The sequence below is a fragment of the Canis lupus genome, chromosome 8, assembly GCF_048164855.1.
Source record: "Canis lupus baileyi chromosome 8, mCanLup2.hap1, whole genome shotgun sequence".
Taxonomy (NCBI): domain Eukaryota; kingdom Metazoa; phylum Chordata; class Mammalia; order Carnivora; family Canidae; genus Canis; species Canis lupus.
In genome coordinates this window covers 70,869,886-70,889,831 of record NC_132845.1, presented here as the reverse complement: position 1 = coordinate 70,889,831, position 19,946 = coordinate 70,869,886, and the positions used below count along the sequence as shown (strand labels likewise).

The 19,946-nt window shown below is 53.0% G+C and overlaps 2 protein-coding genes across 5 annotated transcripts in view; one reads left to right on the top strand and one right to left on the bottom strand.

Moving 5' to 3' along the window:
* Positions 1 to 1,863: 1,863 nt before the first annotated feature.
* Positions 1,864 to 13,464, top strand: NSUN5 (NOP2/Sun RNA methyltransferase 5). Of its 2 annotated transcripts, none has more exons than XM_072837445.1 (11): positions 1,864 to 2,024; positions 2,110 to 2,232; positions 2,938 to 3,112; positions 3,207 to 3,315; positions 11,593 to 11,731; positions 11,835 to 11,950; positions 12,278 to 12,456; positions 12,614 to 12,824; positions 12,897 to 13,037; positions 13,120 to 13,234; positions 13,341 to 13,464. In XM_072837445.1, the coding sequence occupies exons 1-11, from the start codon at positions 1,932 to 1,934 to the stop codon at positions 13,353 to 13,355; spliced, it is 1,416 nt and encodes a 471-aa protein (XP_072693546.1). In that variant the 5' UTR covers positions 1,864 to 1,931; the 3' UTR covers positions 13,356 to 13,464. The 2 variants fall into 2 exon arrangements, with proteins under 2 accessions (XP_072693546.1, XP_072693545.1); XM_072837444.1 differs by having other exon boundaries at positions 13,317 to 13,464.
* Positions 13,458 to 19,946, bottom strand: part of POM121C (POM121 transmembrane nucleoporin C) — a 49,856-nt gene continuing 43,367 nt past the window's right edge. For all 3 annotated transcript variants that reach the window (XM_072837431.1, XM_072837430.1, XM_072837429.1), the window contains exons 11-13: positions 17,563 to 19,203; positions 16,102 to 16,224; positions 13,458 to 15,693 (exon numbers count right to left, since the gene is read on the bottom strand). In XM_072837431.1, the coding sequence (XP_072693532.1) occupies positions 15,596 to 15,693; positions 16,102 to 16,224; positions 17,563 to 19,203 (1,862 nt within the window). In that variant the 3' untranslated portion in view covers positions 13,458 to 15,595. The remainder of the gene's footprint in view (positions 15,694 to 16,101; positions 16,225 to 17,562; positions 19,204 to 19,946) is intronic.

Sequence of the window (19,946 nt, the reverse complement as noted above, 5' to 3'; positions counted from 1 at the left end):
GATCCGATGAGGATGGTACTTTACTTGTAGTCTTGCAAAACCTGTAACTCCAGTCTGATCATGAGGAAAACAAAATCCGCCAAATCCCGATTTGAGAGACATTCTACAAAATGCTTACCAGGATAGTTCTCAAAACTATCAAGGTCATAAAAAATCAGGAAAGCCTGAGAAATCATCACAGCTAAGAGTTGCCAAGGAGACATGACAACGGAATTTAATGTGTCCTAGATGAGACTGAAGGACAGAAAAAAAGACAGGTAAAAGCCAAGGAAATGTGAATCAATTATGGACCTTATTAATATTGGTGCACTTAACCACTCACCTGAAGGAGTGGGCATTAAGATTGTTTTAGGATGGGTTAACTGGCATAGCTGGCTGTCCAGCTGTCCACATCAGTTTATGCTCCATTCACTCCTTCACTCATGCAACAGATACAAGGTCCCTCACTGTGAGAAGAACACTGGTTCAGGAGGTAGGGATAGATGGGTGCCAAACAGGATTTGCCCTCCTGGATTCAGCTAGAGAATAAATCCTAACTACATATGGAATGGGTGCTATGAAGTAAATAAAATAGAGGATATTCAGCTGCAGGTGGGGGGTTTCCACTCACAGATCACAATTAACCAACCTAGGCCCACAGGACCGGGTTAAACCTTTAAACAACTCAGCAATTTTGCTAGACTATCTTGCAAAATAACTTGCTGACGTGCTGTTGGCAATACAGAGAACGTACAGGCAGGAGGACTGGTCCATGGAGGCCTGTCTACTTGAGTGCTTGGGATACACATATACTGGATTTATTTAATCAACTTAATGTGTACCAGTAACCACATGGGAGCTGGGGACAAAGGCAAACCCACAAAATCCCTGTTCTCCCAGAGGCCAGGCTGGGGAAACTTTGCTATAAATGAATCACTGCAATGCATGAAAAGCCAGCCATTTGGAAACCGAGCTCTGCGTCACATCATGTGCCCAGCTGATTTCTAAATGGGTTAAAGATTTAAGTGTGAAAAAACGAAGCCATGGTGATTGCTACCTTGTAAAGGTATAAAGAAGGGGTTTCCAGGCGTGACACCAAAGGCAGAAACTAAAAATGAAAAAGTGTCCCAAAGTATAAACCACATTAAAGGGATCCCTGGGTGGCGCAGTGGTTTGGCGCCTGCCTTTGGCCCAGGGCGTGATCCTGGAGACCCGGGATCGAATCCCACGTCGGGCTCCTGGTGCATGGAGCCTGCTTCTCCCTCTGCCTGTGTCTCTGCCTCCCTCTCTCTCTCTCTGGAACTATCATAAATAAATAAAAAAATTTTAAAAAAATTAAAAAAAAAATAAACCACATTAAAAAGCAATAGTAGGGGGCGCCTGGGTGGCTCAGTGGTTGAGTCTGCCTTCGGCTCAGGTCATGGTCCCGGTGTCCCGGGATCGAGTCCCACATCGGGCTCCCTGCAAGAAGCCTGCTTCTCCCTCTGCCTGTGTTTCTGCCTCTCTCTGTGGGTCTCTCATGAATGAATGAATAAAATCTTAAAAAAAAAAATAAAAAAATAAAAAGCAATAGTAAACTAGAAAAAATAGACCCAGGACGAGTATATACATCAATATACAAAGGGCACCAGGACATGGTAGAAGAGGGACCAAAAACCACGAACAATACAAAAGATCAATAAACAGGAAAATAGTTAACCTCGATAACAGAAATTAAAACAGCAGTAAAATTCCATTGCCTATCAGATTGGCAAAGACGGGGAGAAAAGAGAAGAGGCACGCAAAGCGAGGTTAACGCGCTCCCGGCCCTCCACCTCACACCGACCCCGGGAGCCCCGGGAGGAAGGGCCCGCGCGCCCCGTGCCCTTTGACCCCGGAAGTGCGGGCGCGCGGGGCGATGCCGAGGCAGGCGTGCTTCGCGACAGCGCCGTAAAGGCGCGTGGGATCGAAGCATGGCGCTGTACGCGACGGCGGCGTCTGTGCTGGCAAACGTGGAGAGCCGACGGGGCTCCATCAAGGGGCTGGTGTACGCCAGCAGCTTCCAGGTAGCGGGGTTCGGGGTTCGAGCCGGGCGGGGGGCCAGCCGGGTCGGGCCCCCGCCTCAGCCGAAGTTCTCTCCGCCGCGCGCAGAACGTGAAGCAGCTGTACGCGCTGGTGTGCGAGACGCAGCGCTACTCCGCCGTGCTGGACGCCGTGATCGCCAGCGCCGGCCTCCTCCGCGCCGAGAAGAAGCTGCGGCCGCACCTGGCCAAGGTAGCGGGGCTGGGCAGGGGCGGGCGGCGGGCGGCGGGGGGCGAGGCCGGGCTGCGAGTCTCTCCGGACCTGGTCTCGGCGCCTGACGTCAGCACGTCGCCCGCGTGAAAGGAGGATGAGCGGGCTGTTGCCGGGTCATTGTTTGAGGGGGGGTGGAAATGCTGTAACTTTGAGCCTACGTGTGGAAGATGAAGAACAGAAGTGCTAAGTAGGGCAGCCTGGGCGGCCCAGCAGTTTAGCGCCGCCTTCAGCCCGGGGTGTGATCCTGGAGACCCGGGATTGAGACCCACGTGGGGCTCCCTGCGTGGAGCCTGCTTCTCCCCCTGCCTGTGTCTCTGCCTCTCTCTCTCTCTCTGTCTCTCATGAATAAATAAATAAAATCTAAAAAAAAAAAAAAAAAAGTGCTAAGTAGCCACGGCGGGGACTCTGGCTCAAACGGAAGGATGACGTGGGCAAGGAGGAGGGGTGGGACCCGGCGCTCCGCTGGTGAGCAGCCCTGGGGAGCGGGAGCGGGAGCGGGCGCGGGACAGGAAAGGAGGGCACAGGGGTCAGGTCCCCGCTGTGTCTTTAATCGCTTGTGTGGTCTTGGGCAGAACACCTCACTTTTACGTGTCACTGCCTGGATGGCGCTTCCAGTTTCATCCAACACTGGAATTCCAGGACATTAATGCTTCGTGTGTTTTCTCTTTCTTTCCCCGTCCCCAGGTCCTAGTGTATGAGTTATTGCTGGGAAGAGGCTTTAGAGGGGGCGGGGGCCGATGGAAACCTTTGCTGGACCGGCACCAGGCAAGGCTGAAGGCGGAGTTGGCCCGGCTCAAGGTTCAGCGACGTGTGAGCCGCAACGAGGACCTGTTGCAGGTGGGATCCAGGCCTGGCGCAGGTGAGCTGTAAGGAGTTGTGGTGAGGGCGCCGGCTCTCAGGCCCTCAGAGAAGAGGGCCTTGCTCCTGTCCACTCACTGCTGATTGCTTCCTAGCCTCCCAGGTGCCTCGCTTTGTGCGTGTGAACACTCTCAAGACCAGCTCTGACGATGCAATTGATTATTTCAAGAGGCAAGGTTTCTCTTACCAGGGTCGGGCTTCTAGGTGAGCTGAGAACCCTGCCTGGCTGCCCTTCTCTGGGGGGTGGGGTGGGGGGCGTGGGCTGCGGGCTGCCTGGGCGCACTGGGGAACAGGCATGGGGGAAGAAAGAGGAGTGGCTGTGACTGCACTCTGGTTTTCTCAGATTTTCCCAGCAGTTTCTCCCTCCTCCAAAGCCTGGCTTCCTCCATCCCTTAGCACTGATTCTCCTGGGAGTTCCATCCTATGTTCTTCTAATGTATCCCTCCGTTTCTCTTGCTCTGACTGCTGTTTCTCGTCTGATTGGTGTCTCCCAGTTTAGATTTCTTCCCACCCTCAGGTTCATCTCAGTGTTCCACAGACACCAAAGCTACAGTGTGTGTCAGACTAAATTCATCTGATTTCTGCACCACCTTCTTTTTTAATTGTTAAACCATGTTTACCCAAAATTCAAGATTTAAGAGAAATCCTTCCAAAACAGTGTGCATTACTGTACAAAACATGCATTACTGGATTACTTTGCAGCATTTTTTTGTATCCTTGAGGTAAAATTGACATGTAGTGTTAGTTTCAGGTAGACAGTGTAATGATATGTGTGTATATTCCAAAATAATAGCCACAATAAGTCTAGTTAATATTTGTCACCACATATAGTTACAGAAAGTTTTTTTGTCTTGTGATGAAAACTTTTTTTTAGGGGTGGGAGGGCCAGAGGGAGAAGGAGAGAGAGAATACCTCGTGTAGGCTTCATACCCAGCTCGGAGCCTTGCTCCGGGCTCTATCTCACTGAGATCAAGATCTGAGCCTCTGTCAAGAGTTGGATGCCTAACTGACTGAGCCACCCAGGTGCCTTTCCTTGTGATGAGAACTTTTAAGATTCTTAATGTCTTTCAAGTATGCAGTACAGTATTTATTATACTTACCATGCAGTACATTAGATTCCTGGGACTTATGTATTTTATAACTGGAAATTTATACCTTTTGACCACCTTTATGCCTTTTTGCAACCCCCTCCCTCCCCTGTAATCACAGATCTGTTCTCTGTATTTATGAATTGTTTTTTGTTTTTAAAGAGTTTCCACATATGAATGAGAACATACAGTATTTTCTTTCCCTGATTTATTTCACTTAGCATACTACTCTCAAGGTCCATCCATGTGATCGCAAATGGCAGTATTTTCTTCTTTTGGCTGAATAATATTCCTGTGGGTGTATAGATGCCTGTACATACACACATACGTGTATATATAGTTACGTTTTCTCCATCTAACGGTTGACATTTAGGTTGTTTCATGTCTTGGCGATTATAAATCTGCAGTAAACAGAGTGCAGATATCTTTTTGAATTAGTGTTTTCCTCTTCCTTGCATAAATACCTAGAAATGGAATTGCTGGATCATATGGTAGTTCTATTTTTAATTTTTGATGAACCTCTATACTATTTTCTACAGTGGCTGCGCCAATTTATGTTCCCACCAGCAGTGTAAGAGGGTTCCCTTTTTCCCACATCCTCGACAACACTTGTTATTTCTTGTCTTTTTGGTAATAGCCATTCAAACAGATGTGCGGTGAGATCTCATTGAGGTTTTGATTTGCATTTCTCTGATGACTAATGGTGTTTAGCACCTTTTTGTGTAGCTGTTGGTCATCTCTCTGTCTTTGGAAAACTGTCTGTTTAGACCCTTTGCAAGTGTTTTCGATCACTTTTTTTTGGCCATTGAGTTATAGGAGTCATTATATATTTTAGATGTTAACTCCTAATTCAGATACGTGATATGTAAATATTTGCATCCATTCTGTAGGTTGCCTTTTCATTTTGTTAATGGTCTCTTGTGTTCAGAAGCTTTTTAGTTTGATACATTCTCCTGTTTACTTTCGCTTTTGCTTTTTGTTTGGAGTCGGATCCAAAAAATCATTGCTAAGACTGATGTCAGGGAGCTCACTGCCCATGTTTTCTTCCAGGAGGTTTCTGATTTTGGAGGTCATATTTAGGTCTTTAATCCATTTGGAGTTAATTTTTGTGTGTGATGTGAGAGGGGGCTCCATTTTCATTTTTCTGTGCGTGGCTTCAATCTTCCCAACACCATTTTCGAAGAGGCCGTTTTTTCCGTTGTATATTCTTGGCTCCTTTGTCATAAATTAATTGATGATATAAGTGTGGGTTTATTTCTGGGCTCTCTGTTCTGTTTCATTGATCTGTGTGTCTGTTTTTATGCCAGTACCAATACTGTTTTGATTTCTGTAGCTTTGTAATCTTGCTTGAAATTAGCAATTGTGGTACCTCTAGCTTTCTCAAGATTGCTCTGGCTATTCAGAACCTTTATGTGCCGGGGTGCAGCTCGTGCATCAACAGCTGGTCTCATCCTCCCGATGACATCCTCCAGCACTCTAACCCTGCTCTTTAAATTCCACATGACCCTGTTTTCTGCTTGTGTCTCAAGCGGTCAGCAGGGGTTTCACTAGCTTGGAGGTGGCTCCTTTGGGAGCTGTCTGGTGGCACTGGAGGCAGATGCCACAGTAGCAGTTGAGACACATGCAAGAGAAAACAGATTAAGACAGTAATTCCCTGGGGTGCCTGGGTGACTCAGTCAGCTGAGCATCTCCTTTTGGCTCAGGTCATGGTCCCAGGATCCTGGGATCAAGCGCCAAGTCCAGCTCCCTGCTCAGCGGTCTTCCTCTGCCCCTCCCTCTCTGCTGCTTGTGTTCTCTCCCTCCCTCTCTTTCTCAAATAAAATCTTAAAAAAAAAAAAAAAAAAAAAAGACCATAATTCCTTAAACCAGTGGTAACTTCTTTCTCTAAGAACCCCAGGATCCAAACCATTGAATTATTAATATCACCTAGCCTGGAGGTGAGACCACTCAGGGCATTCACTTGTGTCCTTATGTGATTTAATAAAGATGGTACGTGAGCAGACTCATGAGGTACAAACAGACAACACTGTGTTTGGACAAAGGCACCAGGGCTTCCTTGTGAGGCAGTAATCATGTCCAAGGCCATCCTGTTTCTGAGGACAGCTTTTGTCATTAGAGACATTTCAGTGGTTGGTAAGGCAGGCTTTGTCAACTGCCATTCACGCTGTGCCAAATGAGTTTAGTAAGGGCTTCTGATGTGCTTTAATGTTCTCCAGTCCCGTGGCAGGAACAGAGGCACCAGGTGATAGGATCAGCAGAAGATAGTGTGCCCATTTGGCCTCAGGGAGGGAGGCTGGCAGCTTCAGTTTCTGGACCAGGTTGTGCAGGCTACATGTACTGGCCGGGGAGGCACCTGGTTAGGCGTGAGGAGATGGGGGCGGAATATGCCAGACTGCTCCCCTCCCCCGCAGTGGTGTGTGCCCATCCAGAGGTAGTGCAGTTCCGCAGGTGCTGCCTGTGGCAGGACAGCAGGATCCCAGACGAGCTGCAGTAGCTTCCCCCCAGTGTGGGGCCTTCCGAGCATGCGTTTCAGTAGGTGACTCCTTTTGCAGGTATGGTGGAGCCCCTGGTGTTCTCAGCAGCGCAGCACGTAGGCCTACAGGAAGAGGGCAGTGGCTCTTCCCTTCCTGGTGTGGGGCGTCTCAGCAGGGATTCCCAGGCGGGTCTGTGTGGGAGCAGCAGGCCCCACTGGTGGGTCATTCAGATGGATGAAAGCCAGGGACAGTTCTTGGTCCACCCGGCTATGGCTACGGTGCTTTTCACCTGGCAGCATCACAGTGTGCTCTCACATCCTTTCCTGTCTTCCAGCCCTGCTGCTTACAGGTTTTAGTGGTGATGGATCCTCCATATCGTGTTCTTCTGCCCCACTGCACATCAGGACCTATGAAATGTGACCCCCAAATACTGTCTGGTTGAGGAGAGTACCTGCACACAGTACTTGGGCTTTTTTTAGTCTCCTGATGGCAGCAGGGCAGAGTTCAGGTTGCGCCCAGTGCCATGACCACACACACCAGGGTGTGCTCACAACCCTTACTTGCAGGGAGGGGCCAGTCTAGTCACCTTGCCCATTTCTTACTGGTTGGGAACTCAGGAGGACAGCCCCAAACACCTTTGGTAGTTGCCTTGGGCGTGATTTAGAACACACAGGGCATGTTACAGAATTCACCAAATCGCTGTATTTCAAGGGCGGTCTGGCTTCCTTGGCAGTGTGCCCATCCACCCGGGTGCCACGGTGGGCATGCTTCCTATACACCCAGTTAGCTGTCTGCCTAAAGGTGAGGTGCTGGGGCTCGGTACCTGATACCTGAGCCAGGGCATCAGCTTCTCGGCAGCCAGGAGGAATCAGTGCCTTAGGAGCCGGGATGTGGAACACAGTGAGGACTGCCTTGGCCTCTTGCAGGTGAACCTGCACTCTTTTCATGTATCCTGACCCCACAGGGCTTATTTGTGGCCCACCCTTCAGCTTCCCACTGTCCAAGCTGCAGGGTTGATCCCCTCACAGCAGCCCACAGTGTGGAGGAGGGTTAAGGGCCAGGGCTCATGAGCCATCACTGGCCAGAATGCTCTCAGTTCAGCCATGGCTGCCACACCATGTTTCTCCCTGAGAGGCTTTGCCTGGAGGAGTGTGGTGCATACGACTAGAAACTTTTGCCCCTTAGTGGGGGGTGGGGTGGGGGTGGGGTATCTGGTTTCTGTTTCCTGGAACTGGGACAGTGTCTTGGGGCCACTCTCCCCTTCTGTCATCTCTGCCACAATGTGCAACCCACACCTTCCAGAGTCACAGAGACCTTGAATTCCAGTTGCTGCCCGACTCAGGAGACGGCCAGAGCTTTCATCTGTTCCCTAGCATTTTGCCTTCTCAAAGGCGTCTTGCTCCCTGGTCCCCACTCCAGCACGTGCCCTTTCTTTATCAACTGGTTTAAGAGGCAGAGGCACTGTGTGCTAGGTGGTGAGTATGAGTCCTCCAGACCCCAAAACTCCTACCAAGGCTTGCACACTTCTTTCACATTCTCGGGAGCTGGACACACGTGCAGCTTATCATCACAGCGTCTGGGACGAGGTGTATCTTAGCCGACGAATTGACTTCCCAAACATTATGGCAGTGCCTGGGCCTTGAGTTCTGTGGGTTCACCACCCAGCCTTCCACAGATGCTTCAGCAGGGCCTGCAGGATGGCCTGCCACAGAGACACATCTTCACACGTCCACGTTACAGTGTGAATGCAATGGGCCCATTCTCCTGTGTGAGAAGGACACGGGGGACAGGCCTCCGGCCGCCATTCTGTGACACACAGTGGGGTTGTGCAGGGAACCTCAGAGGAACACTTGAAAGGTCCGTCGTTGCTCTCATGTGAAGGCAGATTGAGCTTGTCTCTCTACTGAAAAAGACATTTGCTGAGACTAGCACAGCGTGGTTCCCTCCTAGTACCATGGCCAAAGTGTCTAGGATGGTGGCAGTGTTGGGCACAGCCACATGCACAAGGGTGGGGGCTACCTGGATTAATTTAGAGTGTCCTGCTGTCACCTGCTGGGAGCCTGCTGGCTCTTCTGTCAGCTGTATTGGGTGTTGGAAGGGCTGGGGGCAGGGCACTCCAAGCTGCTCTTAGATGGTTTCTCCTCTGACCCTGTGTGGTTTGTATCATTTGACACTCCGTCTGTGAGGGGGTGGCAGGGTCCCAGGTTCCCAGTTGGCATTTCCCCTCTGCACTGGTTTAACTCTGGCTAGAATTCACCCAGCTCTTTGACCTGGTGGGATACCAGGGCCCAGTGTGTTCCCTGGAAGTGGATAGAGACCCCACACTCTCAGGCAGGGGAGAGTCAAGGGATATCCTTGACTGGAATCATTGAGTCTTAAGGTTTTCCGCAGGTTGACCTCTGTTGTGGTGGGGGCCTTACAGCAATGAGGTCAAATCCTGTGTACTTCCAGATTACTTTCTCCAGACCCTCTACAGTCTATTGGGATAGCGTTTTGGCTTTTTGATTTCCCCTCTTGGTCCCGGGTCTTTCCCTTAGCACCCTAAATATCTTGTACGAGCGGACTCAGCGTAGATGTGAGCACCCTGTACCTGGAGCTGGGGGAAGGATGGAGAATGCTGGCTTTCCTTCCTGCCCTGATGTGGCCCTGTCATGGTCTTCAGAGACTGGAGTGCAGAGGGCTCTTCTCATTCCCAACTCCCTAAGAATCCATTGTACCTCCTCTAGATTCCCAGGGTCCCACATGGCTAGGACGGTCCCCCTTATTGGGCCAAGTCTCCCTGTGGGCTAGAATAATCCAGTATCTAAGGACATAAGTATCTTGAACTCCATGTAAGTGCCACGCAGCCCCAGCCGGAGGGCAGGCTGTGTGGCCAGGTGGCTCATTTCCTCTGCCTCCTGTGCAGTCAGGGAGAAGCCATTGCCCTGTGGCCCACTGCTGCTGCAGCTGCACCCCAGTGTGTTCCCTGGCCTGCTGGAACTCAGCAGCTCTGCCAGTAAGCCCAGAGGGAGGGGACTCCCTCACTAGGGGCCACCCTACTGGCCAGGGTTGTTCTTGCTGCTTTTGCTTCTCCTTGTATTGGGGTCCACTGCCCTGGGGTGCATCCGCGTGGCTGCCTGTCACAAAGGCAGTCCTTCTCTTTCTCCCTCCTTACTTCTCCAGTAGTTCGCTTTGCCACCGTGTGATCTATGCAGTTTCTCAAACAAGTGTATTAAAGCAACCCATGCTTTCGGGGTATCCCCATACCCACACAGCAGTCGATGAGCATCTGATGTATGGGCCACCCCTCCCCACATGGAGAGGTCACTGTTGCTGGCCAACTAGAGACCATCCCGGTAGATGCCTCTTTCCTAAGCCCTTTTCCTGGGTCTCCAGGCTGGCCACCCGTTGGTTTGCAATCTCAGGAGCTTCCTGGGTGTGATCTGAAATTGGTCCCCGTACGTGGAATGAAGGGAGCAACCAAGAAATGCAGGCCACCCCACATGGGTAGGCAGCAGGTTTCCTAAGCAATGGGACTTACCTGTGAGGCTTGTCTTGGGTGCAGCGAGACGTCTCCACGTCCACCTGTCAGAATCTTGGGAGTTTCTAGAGAGGCCTTCATGGATTCAGGGTCATGTGCTCCAGCTGGTCTCTACACTGTATCACTTTGCCGAGGCTATGTCCTGGGGCAGCCTCCTTGGGCAGCCTCTGGGAGTGGGGAGCCAAGCAGGATGCCCCTGCCAAACAGGGGTGCGGGGCTTGATCGCCCAGGTTCTGCTCCCAGCAGTGGCTGCATCTTCTCTGTGACCTCCCCCAGTACACAGTTCATCAGGTATGGAAACAACAGATGCTTGTATATGGATTTTGTATGCTGCCACTTTACTAAATCTGTTTAAAAGTTCTAATGGTTTTCTGGTTGGAATTTTTAGGGTTTTTTACATATGTCATCTGCAGATGGTTTCACTTCTTTCCAGTTTGGATGCCTCATTTCTTTTTCTTGTGTGATTTGCTGATTAGGCTCTGTTGATGTTGAGTAAAAGGGACAAGAGGGGTGTCCTTGTCTTGTTCTTGACCCTAGAGGAAGAGCTTGTAGCTTTCAGCCCTGAGGATGTTAGCTGTGGGCTTTTCGCATATGGCCTGCATTATGTTGGGGTGTATATCCTCCACACCTGCTTTGTTGAGTTTTTATCATGGATGGGGGTTGAATCTCGTCAGATGAGACGATCAGGATCTTTGATTTTGTGAATGTGGCGCCATGTATGGATTGGTTGGCGGAAGCGGTGGCATCCCTGCACTTTGCACCTCCAGCATCCCCCGTCTTCAGCTAAGGGATGGCACTGCCATCCCGCAGCCGTGTGGCCAGGCCAGCAGCTGAGTCCTTTGCGGCATGTCCACCCTGCCCATAGTGCCTTCTCAAGCATGTCTGCTATCTTTCTGTCCTCCCGGACCCTGCCTGCTATTTTCTGTCATTGTTGGCAGATGAACCTTCTGAGCTGGTCTCCCCATTTCCAGACTTCAACCACAGTTGACTGTAGAGTGATCCCCCATGCCGAAAATCTTGCAAACCCTTCCTTGGCTGGTCCTTGTGTCCTGGCCCCTGCTTCCGTCCCAGGCCCACTGCCAGTGTTTCCCTGGCTCCGCCACCTCCTTGGTCTCTGACAGCTCTGGGGAGTCCCCTCTGCCCCCTCCCTCTCCCCGTCTCTTGTGGCGTGTTGCCTGGAGGCCAGAGTGATACGGGAGTGGCTGTGGCTTCTGGCTCTGCCCCTGGCTGGCTTGGGGACCTGCTCGCCATGGGCCAGGCGCAGTGCCCCATGCTCCTTCCCCGAGTTCAGGAGTGTGGCTTGTACCCTAGCCTGTCAGGGGAGGAGCCCCTGTAAGAGGTCCAGCCTGGTGCTCAGCCTGGAGGAACTCAGTGTTCAGTGCTTCTCCTTCTCTGGCAGCCTCGAGGACCTACGGGCCCTCAAAGGGAAGTGCTTTCTTCTGGACCCCTTATTGCCAGAGTTGCTGGTGTTTCCGACCCAGACAGATCTTCATGACCACCCACTATACCAGGCCGGTCACCTCATTCTACAAGACAAGGTAGGGCAGGTGGACGGGAAGGGGAGAGAGTGGGGGTTGGCGCCCACTGCCCCGCCCCAGTCACTGCCCCAGCCCCTGCCCCAGCCCTGTGCTCTGCCGCCAGGCCAGCTGTCTCCCAGCCATGCTGCTGGCCCCACCCCCAGGCTCCCACGTCATTGATGCCTGTGCTGCCCCTGGCAACAAGACCAGTCACTTGGCCGCTTTTCTCAAGAACCAAGGGTGAGTGCTGTGGTCACCCAGGAGGGGGTGGGGGATCCTATACTTGGAAATCAGGAACTCTGTTCCAGTGGGGCATGAGACTGAAAAGGATGTTCCTTTAAGGAATTCCATCTGGACCTAGAGCAGTTGGTGGTGGTGCCCTCAGCTCAGCTTCCCAGTGGGTAGCAGGTGGGAGATAGGAATCCATCGGCCCTGGGCGCAGAATCTCCAGGTCAGGTCTCTAGACATTGTCCCTTCTTTTCTGGGTCCCGAGTGGACGTATTCTCGGTCAGATCTTTCGGCTCTTAGGCGCCCCAGGATTTGTTCCAGCTTTCCCCTCTTCCTCAGGAGGATCTTTGCCTTTGACCTGGATGCTGGACGACTGGCGTCCATGGCTACCCTGCTGGCCCGGGCTGGAGTCTCATGCTGTGAGCTGGCTCAGGAAGACTTCCTGGCAGTCTCACCCTCTGACCAGCGCTACCGTCAAGTCCAGTATATCTTACTGGATCCTTCTTGTAGTGGCTCAGGTGAGATGGGGACAAAGTATAGTTGAAGGACCTGCAGCTCCGGGTTGGCATTAGTTCTGACTCCTCACCTGGTGACCCCAAGCAGATGTTCTCACCTGTGAAGCAGGGATCTCGATGCAGAACGAGGCAGGCTACATGTGACACACTTTGTCCTTAGGAATGCCAACCAGACAGCTGGAGGAGCCCGGGACAGGCACTCCTAGCAAGGCACGCCTGCAGGCCCTAGCCGGGTTCCAGCAGCGAGCACTGCGCCACGCGCTCACCTTCCCCTCCCTGCAGCGTCTGGTGTACTCCACATGTTCCCTCTGCCAAGAGGAGAATGAAGATGTGGTGCAGGATGCCCTGCAGCAGAACCCAGGGACCTTCAGGTAGCAGGGATCCACCGAGTCCTGGGGAAGGGGCCTGCTGGCTTTTACCCAGAATTCCTCTGTTCTCCATAGGCTGGCTCCCGTCCTACCCTCCTGGCCCCACCGAGGCCTCAGCAGTTTCCCAGGGGCTGAACACTGCCTCCGGGCCTCCCCCGAGACCACGCTCACTGGTGGCTTCTTTGTTGCAGTACTGGAACGGGTAGAGGTTCCAAGGTGAGTTGGGGGGGGGGGGGGGGGCTGCATGGAAGGTGCCAGAGGACCAGGATGCATCTGACTTAGGTACTTTCCTTCTTAGCTCAGTCCCCCAGGCTGAAGCATCGGCACCAGAAATCTCTCTCAGCGCAGCCCCACGGAAAAAAAGGAGACCACGCCGGACTGTGGCCCCTCGCACACTGCCCCCTACAGAGCAGGTCTCCTGAGCTCTGCTGCCTTGGGTGGGAAGGAAGGAAGACCCTGGTCCTCCCCACAGCTCAGCCAGCAGTTTTTTGAAAGGTTCTATTGTTTTTATTGCCTTAGGAAGGAAAGCGGTAACCCTAGTTCTCAGCCGGAGAGTGTGGATTTCCTTGTCCTCTGGGCCCCTGTTCTTGCTGGTGAGAAAATTCTGCCCACAAAAATAAAAGGCAGGACATGGTCTACGGTAGATCACAGTTTTTTTTTTTTATTCTTAATGACATAAGCAAGGAGAAAAATCTCACATTCATACTAAAAATTCCAACTAGACTCACAGGAATTAAGTCTTTGTCATGGAAAGTCCCAGTCTCCTGTTCCCGTCCAGTGCACGTACACGTACACACCCACACCCACACACCCACCCACACCCTCACTCAGGCTGCGCAGGGACACCCTCTCCCTGGGGCTCCCGGACCCGCGGTCCTGCCTGCGGAACTGAGGTAAACTAGCTCCAAGCACTCAAACCAAGAGGACCTACCTTCTGTCAGGTATCTGTGGAAACTTGGTTTCTAGGCCTGGGGCCTGCCCCACCCCCCCCAACAGGTACACAGGACTGGAGGTTCAGGCCGCCCCGCCCCCTCTCCCTCAGGGGTGAGGAGGGACAGTCCCCTGCCACAGCACTCAACCTCAGTCATGGGGGTGAGGGGGAACTAGTTACATCTACATCACATTATTTATAAAATAAGAATTACATTTTCTATTGTGTGTCCCGAGGGAGCTCTGGCCCCTCAGGAAAGCTGCCTAGGACAGCATCTGAGCCTCCTCTTCACACAGGCATAACTTAACTATACAGCTAATTCCTAGTCAATAGCATTTATACTTAACCACCTCAGTGAACCAAGCTTGAAGGAATTTAAAAGGCAATTTAGCTTAAATACAAAAATAAATTTTTATTTTGTTAAAAAATGTTTAAATATTTTTTTCTTTTAATTTAGACACACGCATTCATACTTCTCCCAAAGAGGATGGGCATGGCAGCAAGGCTCTTGGGCCCAGGGTTTGTGATCAGGGAACAAAGGAGAAGAGGGGAGGCTCTGTTGGGGGTTGGGGGGAACCTGAAGAATTCTGAAGTGTGGTTCCTTAATTTTGGATTTCTAACAGGTCCTGGGGTGGATCTAGCCCACGCTGGGGTCGGGTCAGGTGGGTGGGAGGGAAACAGTGGAGGGAAGAGATCTTTGCTTCCCCTTGGCCCCATCCTCTTGGGCTGCCAGCCCTTAAAGTCAAAACACCATTTGAAAATCCAGGAGTCAGCACGTGTAGCCATAAAGTGGTGCTACTTTCCACATTCAATTAGCGAGGCCCCAGAAACTTGAAACAGTTAAGTCCGGCACTACCAACATGCCGCCACTCATACAATTCAATTCTTCCTCCAAACTCGATTCAAAGAGCAATAGACATGAGCATCAGACAGGAACACAGGACAAGGCTTTAAACATACAACCCTGGGGAGGAGAGGCGGATGCGTCCCGCGGAGGCCAGCGGGGAAGGTGGGCGAGGAGGCAGCTCAACAGCAGGGGGGCAGGGGGTGTCCTGTCTGCTCCCAGAGCTCCCCACCCACCCCGCCCGAGCGAGGTATCTCCCCTGCAGCTGCCAGGCTAACAGTCTTGAGCCACCAAGCTTTTAGGGGCCAAACTGGCAGAGGGTTGGGGAAAAAACATTGACTTGGACTTGGCAGGAGGAAGTGGAACGGCAGGAGCAGCACCCACTGGGGTCTCCAAGGCAAAGCTAGATTCAAGGTCATTTAAAAAGGGGTAGATCCTGCAAGGAACCAGTGAGGGACAAAGCAGCAAGAAACGGGGAAGCCGGTCCCCTAATGGGACCCAAGGAGAAACACTTTTATAGGCAAGCCAAGCAAGGTAAAGATGCGGGGCCGACCCAGCTCCCCAACTTCTGGCAGCCAGGGCCTGGGCTGTGCCAGAGACGCCTCCCACCCCCTGGCCCCTGCCAAGCTGGCTTCAGGAGGGGCGTAGGCGGGAAGGGAGACTGCCTGACTACGCTCATAACGCCAGACAAGAGTCAGGGAAGGAGGTGGACGATATGTACAGATGTTCTTTAGTTCTCTCCAGCTTCACCGGAGCTGTTCAAGTACAGGTAGCAGGCCACCGCCCCCCACCCCCACTGCCACCCCCAGGGCCTGAGGCTTCTTCCTCCAGGAGCCAGATGGCTGCCAGGGCTGCCGCTGCCTCCCACTGGCAGAAGCCAGAGAGATCTGGGGGAGGTTGCTTTATGGAACTAGAAGGTCCAGAGGCTCTTCCTAGCAGGTGCTGAGGTCCAGACTTGGGCAGGGAATCGGGGGGATGGAACAGGGGCAAAGGCAAGGGCTATTTCTTGCGGGTATGCTGCCGGCGGGCCTGCAGTCGCTGCCGAGCCCCCGGGGTCTTGGATCCTGCACCAATGGAAAAGGAAGGGGCCGCCGATCCTGGAAAGATTCAACAAGGCCTCATCAGGGAAGTGGCTGTCTGGGGCTCTTCCCCAGGGACCCCGATCTCTGCAAGGTTAGGCCAGCAAAACCCTGGGTACTTAAATTGGGCTTACTGAAAAGCAGCCCTTGCTTTGGAGGAGGGGGGCAGGGGGAGACCAGTAAAAACTCAGAATCCCAGACCATGAGTGAGGAGGAAGGCATTTTTAACTGGCTCTTCAGAGCTCGGGAAGATTCCTCCTCAACTGCGTACCTGATCTGTGGTAGCCTCCCAGCCAGGCCACATCTTTCTTGTGCTTATGAGCCTGATCCTTCCCAGGGGGCCCCAGAGCCAGGAGCCTGCAAGCCCCCCTCCCTCTCTGGAGAAAGAGGCAGGGCATGCTGGTGAGAACATGACTTGTTGCTTACCGAAAGGTCCAACTCCAACAAAGCCTTGGGTGGGTGTTGAGGATGCCCCAAAGGAGAGACCACTGCCTGACACGCCCACCCCAGGGGCAGGGGTGTTCTGACCAAAGCTGGGTGTGGAGGTACCTAGAATGAAGAGACCACAGAAAGCTAGTGACTAGGCCCCAGGATGTCTAAGCCGAGGGACAAGCTGTGGGGGAGGGGCATCTCCACAGTGCACCTCGGCCCAGGACCGCTGTGCTGGCTTCCTTCCTTCCACAGCTGAGCCAAAACCCCACACTGGGGTCTTCTGGCCACCTAGGGAGCAGAGTCGCTGGATTCCCAAGGCCACCAAAGCACAGGAGAGGGGGACACTCAGACCCCCATTTTCCAGCTTGACCAGGTTACTTCCCTCTGACAATGAATTGAGTTCTGCTGCCTCTCCCTGTTTATCTGTTCCCTCCCTCCAGAAACCTGACCCTTCAGCAAACATCCCCCACCCCTGCGGGTCCTCTCCCCTGACCTCACCACCAGAGCCCCACTGTCCAGTCCTGCCGCTGCCTGCCAACAGCCCTCAGGCCTCCTGGCTCCCAGCTCTGACCTGCCGCCTTCCTGTCTGCCTCCACTCCCACCCCTCCAGTCACCCCTCACCACTGCCAGGGACTGTCCTAGCCTCCAGGGGGACCCCACAGCACCTGTTGGAGCTGCAACAGTGGGGGTCACACCTGCCCTCCGTGTGCTCATATGTGAATGTTGCTGAAGGAAAACCTAGGAGTGCAGGCTAGCCTCATCTCAAATTCATAGCCCCAGTTCTCCAGCGCTCAGAACTTTCTGGCAATACTACCAGGTTCTTTACGTTCCTTTTCCCATTCTCCAAATGACTACTTCGAGAGGCCCTTGTCTGTAAACACATTTCCCCAACCCACTCCCCACAATCTTCTCTCATTTGATTTTAAAACACAAGCTATCAGGATCAGAACTCCTTGTCACCTTCCACATGGCAGGTAAGATCACTTCATTCTTCTGAAATTCTACAGGGATCGCCCTTCATATTTAAAACCCAAATTTAATCCTCGCCTTTACTGACCATCAACTCTGTTCTGCCTGCCTCTATAGCACTGTGGATTTCACTTTTGAGCCACACCTCGCTTTTCTCTGTTCATGGTCAATTAAGAGTTTGCTCCTGACCCTGGGCCTTTGCACCAGCGCCCCTGTGCCCCAGATGTAGACTTGGATTAAATATTAAATATCCTCAGAAAGGCCTGCCCTCCTTGACTATCTGAAGAGCTCCTCCACATCCACTCATGACATACCGCTTTTTACCCAGACGCTTCCTCCTCACTGACCTTGTATTTAACAACTGAACGTGTATTTAACTACCAAACATCAGTCCCGTCACTGCCATACTGTGAAGCTCTGAAATGAGAGGTGACTGCATTTAAAACTGCATCTGGTCCAGCAGACCAGGTCTACTCCTGATCTTACCTCCAAACACGGGTTTGCTCTCCGGTGTGCTGGCCACATTGAAGGCAAAAGGTGTGCTCTGACTAGGTGCGCCCAACGTGCTCTGACTCAAGCCTCCTCCAAAAGGGGTCGTGCTGGCAGCAGCCCCACTTTGTCCTGTGCCGAAGCTGAACGCTCCAGAGGTGCCAGGGGTGGCCACGTTGATCCCAAAGCCCCCGCTGCTAGCTGGGCCAGCTGATCCCCCAAACGTGAAGGGTGACAGTGTTGTGCTGCCAAACATAGAGCTACCGGTCCCGCTGCTGGTGGTCTGGGTTGTCGCTCCAAAGCCAGAGGTGGAGGCCGCCCCGAAAGAGAATACAGATGTGGTGCTGCCAAAGGCTGGCTGGGTGTTAGCAGGGGTGCCGAAGGCAGGGGCAGTGGGCTTCAAACCACCAAAACTAGCCTGTGCAGGGCTGCCAAAGGTGGGCTGGGCTGGGCCAGGCGCTGGGGTTGCGGCTGGGGCTGCAGCTGCCGTGTTCCCAAAAGTGAAAGAGCTGCCGAAGCTCGGGGCTAGGCCTGGCTTAGTGGCACCCTGCTGCTGCCCGTCGGTAGCCCCAAATGTGGGCTGGGGATTGGCTCCTGGATATGAAGGGAGAGTGGGCTTGGTGCTTGAGCCAAAGGGAATGTGGAAGGCTGGGGTGGTGGTGGTGGTGAAGGTCAACGCTGGCTGGCTGCTGGTAGCAGGGGCGGGGGTGGTGAGGCTGCCACTGAACCCACTGAAGCAGGCGCTGGCGCTGCTGCTGCTGCTGCTGCTGCTGGTGGCTGTCTGCACAGCCCCAGGGACGGATTGGCCAAATGTGGTGACTGTTGTCGACACGGGTGCCACAGGCGGCTTGCCGAACTGGAATATGGAGCCTATGGCTGGGCTAAAGCTGGCCCCGGAGGTGGGGGGGGGCCCAAAGAGGAAAGGCTGGGCAGCAGAGGTGGTGGTGCTGGTCACAGTGCTCACGCCAAAGCTGAACGTGGGCTTTGAAGCTGAGTCTATAGAAGTGCTGGCTGCGCTCACAGGAGCCACGGTTGAGGTGGCACTGGCCTGGCTGGGGAAGAGAGGGGTACTCGCAGCAGTGGCTGGGGCAGCGGTCTGGCTGAAGAAGGCAGCAGACAAGGGCGTGGATGTCGGGGGCCCCATGTTGCCGAAGATAGGCTTGAAAGCGGGCTGAGGGCTGCTCGTGGGTGCAAGGAGGGCAGAGCTGGAAGGGGTTGTGGTGGTGACCTTCGAGGGGCTAGATGGCAAGGGGCCCTCATTCTCACTTTTTGGTGGGGCCATGAAGATGGGCTTGAACATGGGGGACGCAGATGACACGGTGGGGGGCGTCGACGCAGGGGGGTCAGCAGGCGGGGTGCTCAGCATTCCCAGCAGAAGACTCTGCTTGGGAGTGGGGGATGGGGTGGGCGGGGCTGCAGGTTTGGCAGATGTCTCAGCCTGAGGAGCCAGAGGTGACTTGGTGGTATCGGTGGCTGGCGTCAGGGACGCAGCAGGGGTCAGCCCCGAGAAAGTGGCTGTGGACTTGGAGTCCGAGGAGGCGCCTGGAAGGGCCCCTGACTGTGAAGAGCTGAGAGAGGGCAGCAGGCTGGGTGTCTTCGGAGGTGAAGGGGCCACAGTGGTTGCCACTCCGGCAGATTCTGGGAAGAACAAAGAAAGTGGATACTGATGGCAATGATTCTGCACCCCCCATGTGCCTGGCACAGTGTAAGGGCTTCTGTGTCAGTCAACAAACATGGCTGCACCTATAGCACAGACCCTTAACATGTCTACTCCCTAAAATCAAGCTGGCATTAGCTCTACCCTTCAAGATCGTTAAGATACAAAGGGATATGATTTGGCCAAACTGGGGGATAAATTACGTGGAGATGAAGGAAAACCCAATCATCCAAACTCAAGTCCAGTTAATCACTGAGATGCATCCTACTCACCCAAGAAAGATTTACTGTATTTACCTACTGTGTGTTGAGTGCAAAACATATAACCAGAAATAGAGGTCTCTCTGTCCCCAGGCCCTGGGAGAGTCTGATGACTGACAGTTACTAAGTGATAAAGGGCAGACAGAGGGGTGTGGCACATACAGTGCCATCAAGGACCCTTGGAAACCTAGAGAGAAAAGGACCAAATGTCCTCTTGTGCCTGTGATCTGAGAGGCATGAGACAAAACCTCGTAACCACATGATCCCACTTACATTTCAGAGACACCTCACTAAACATTATTCACATGTTACAGAGGATGACAGCAAGGCTCAGAGTAGCTCACGAAGTGCGTTTCAAATCACGAGCCATGTGACTAAAACTAGACTACCGACTCCAGCTTTAAGCACAGCAGCCCCCTTCCTGATAGCTTCCCGATTAGAGAATTCTGAAGCTCTTGAGTGCA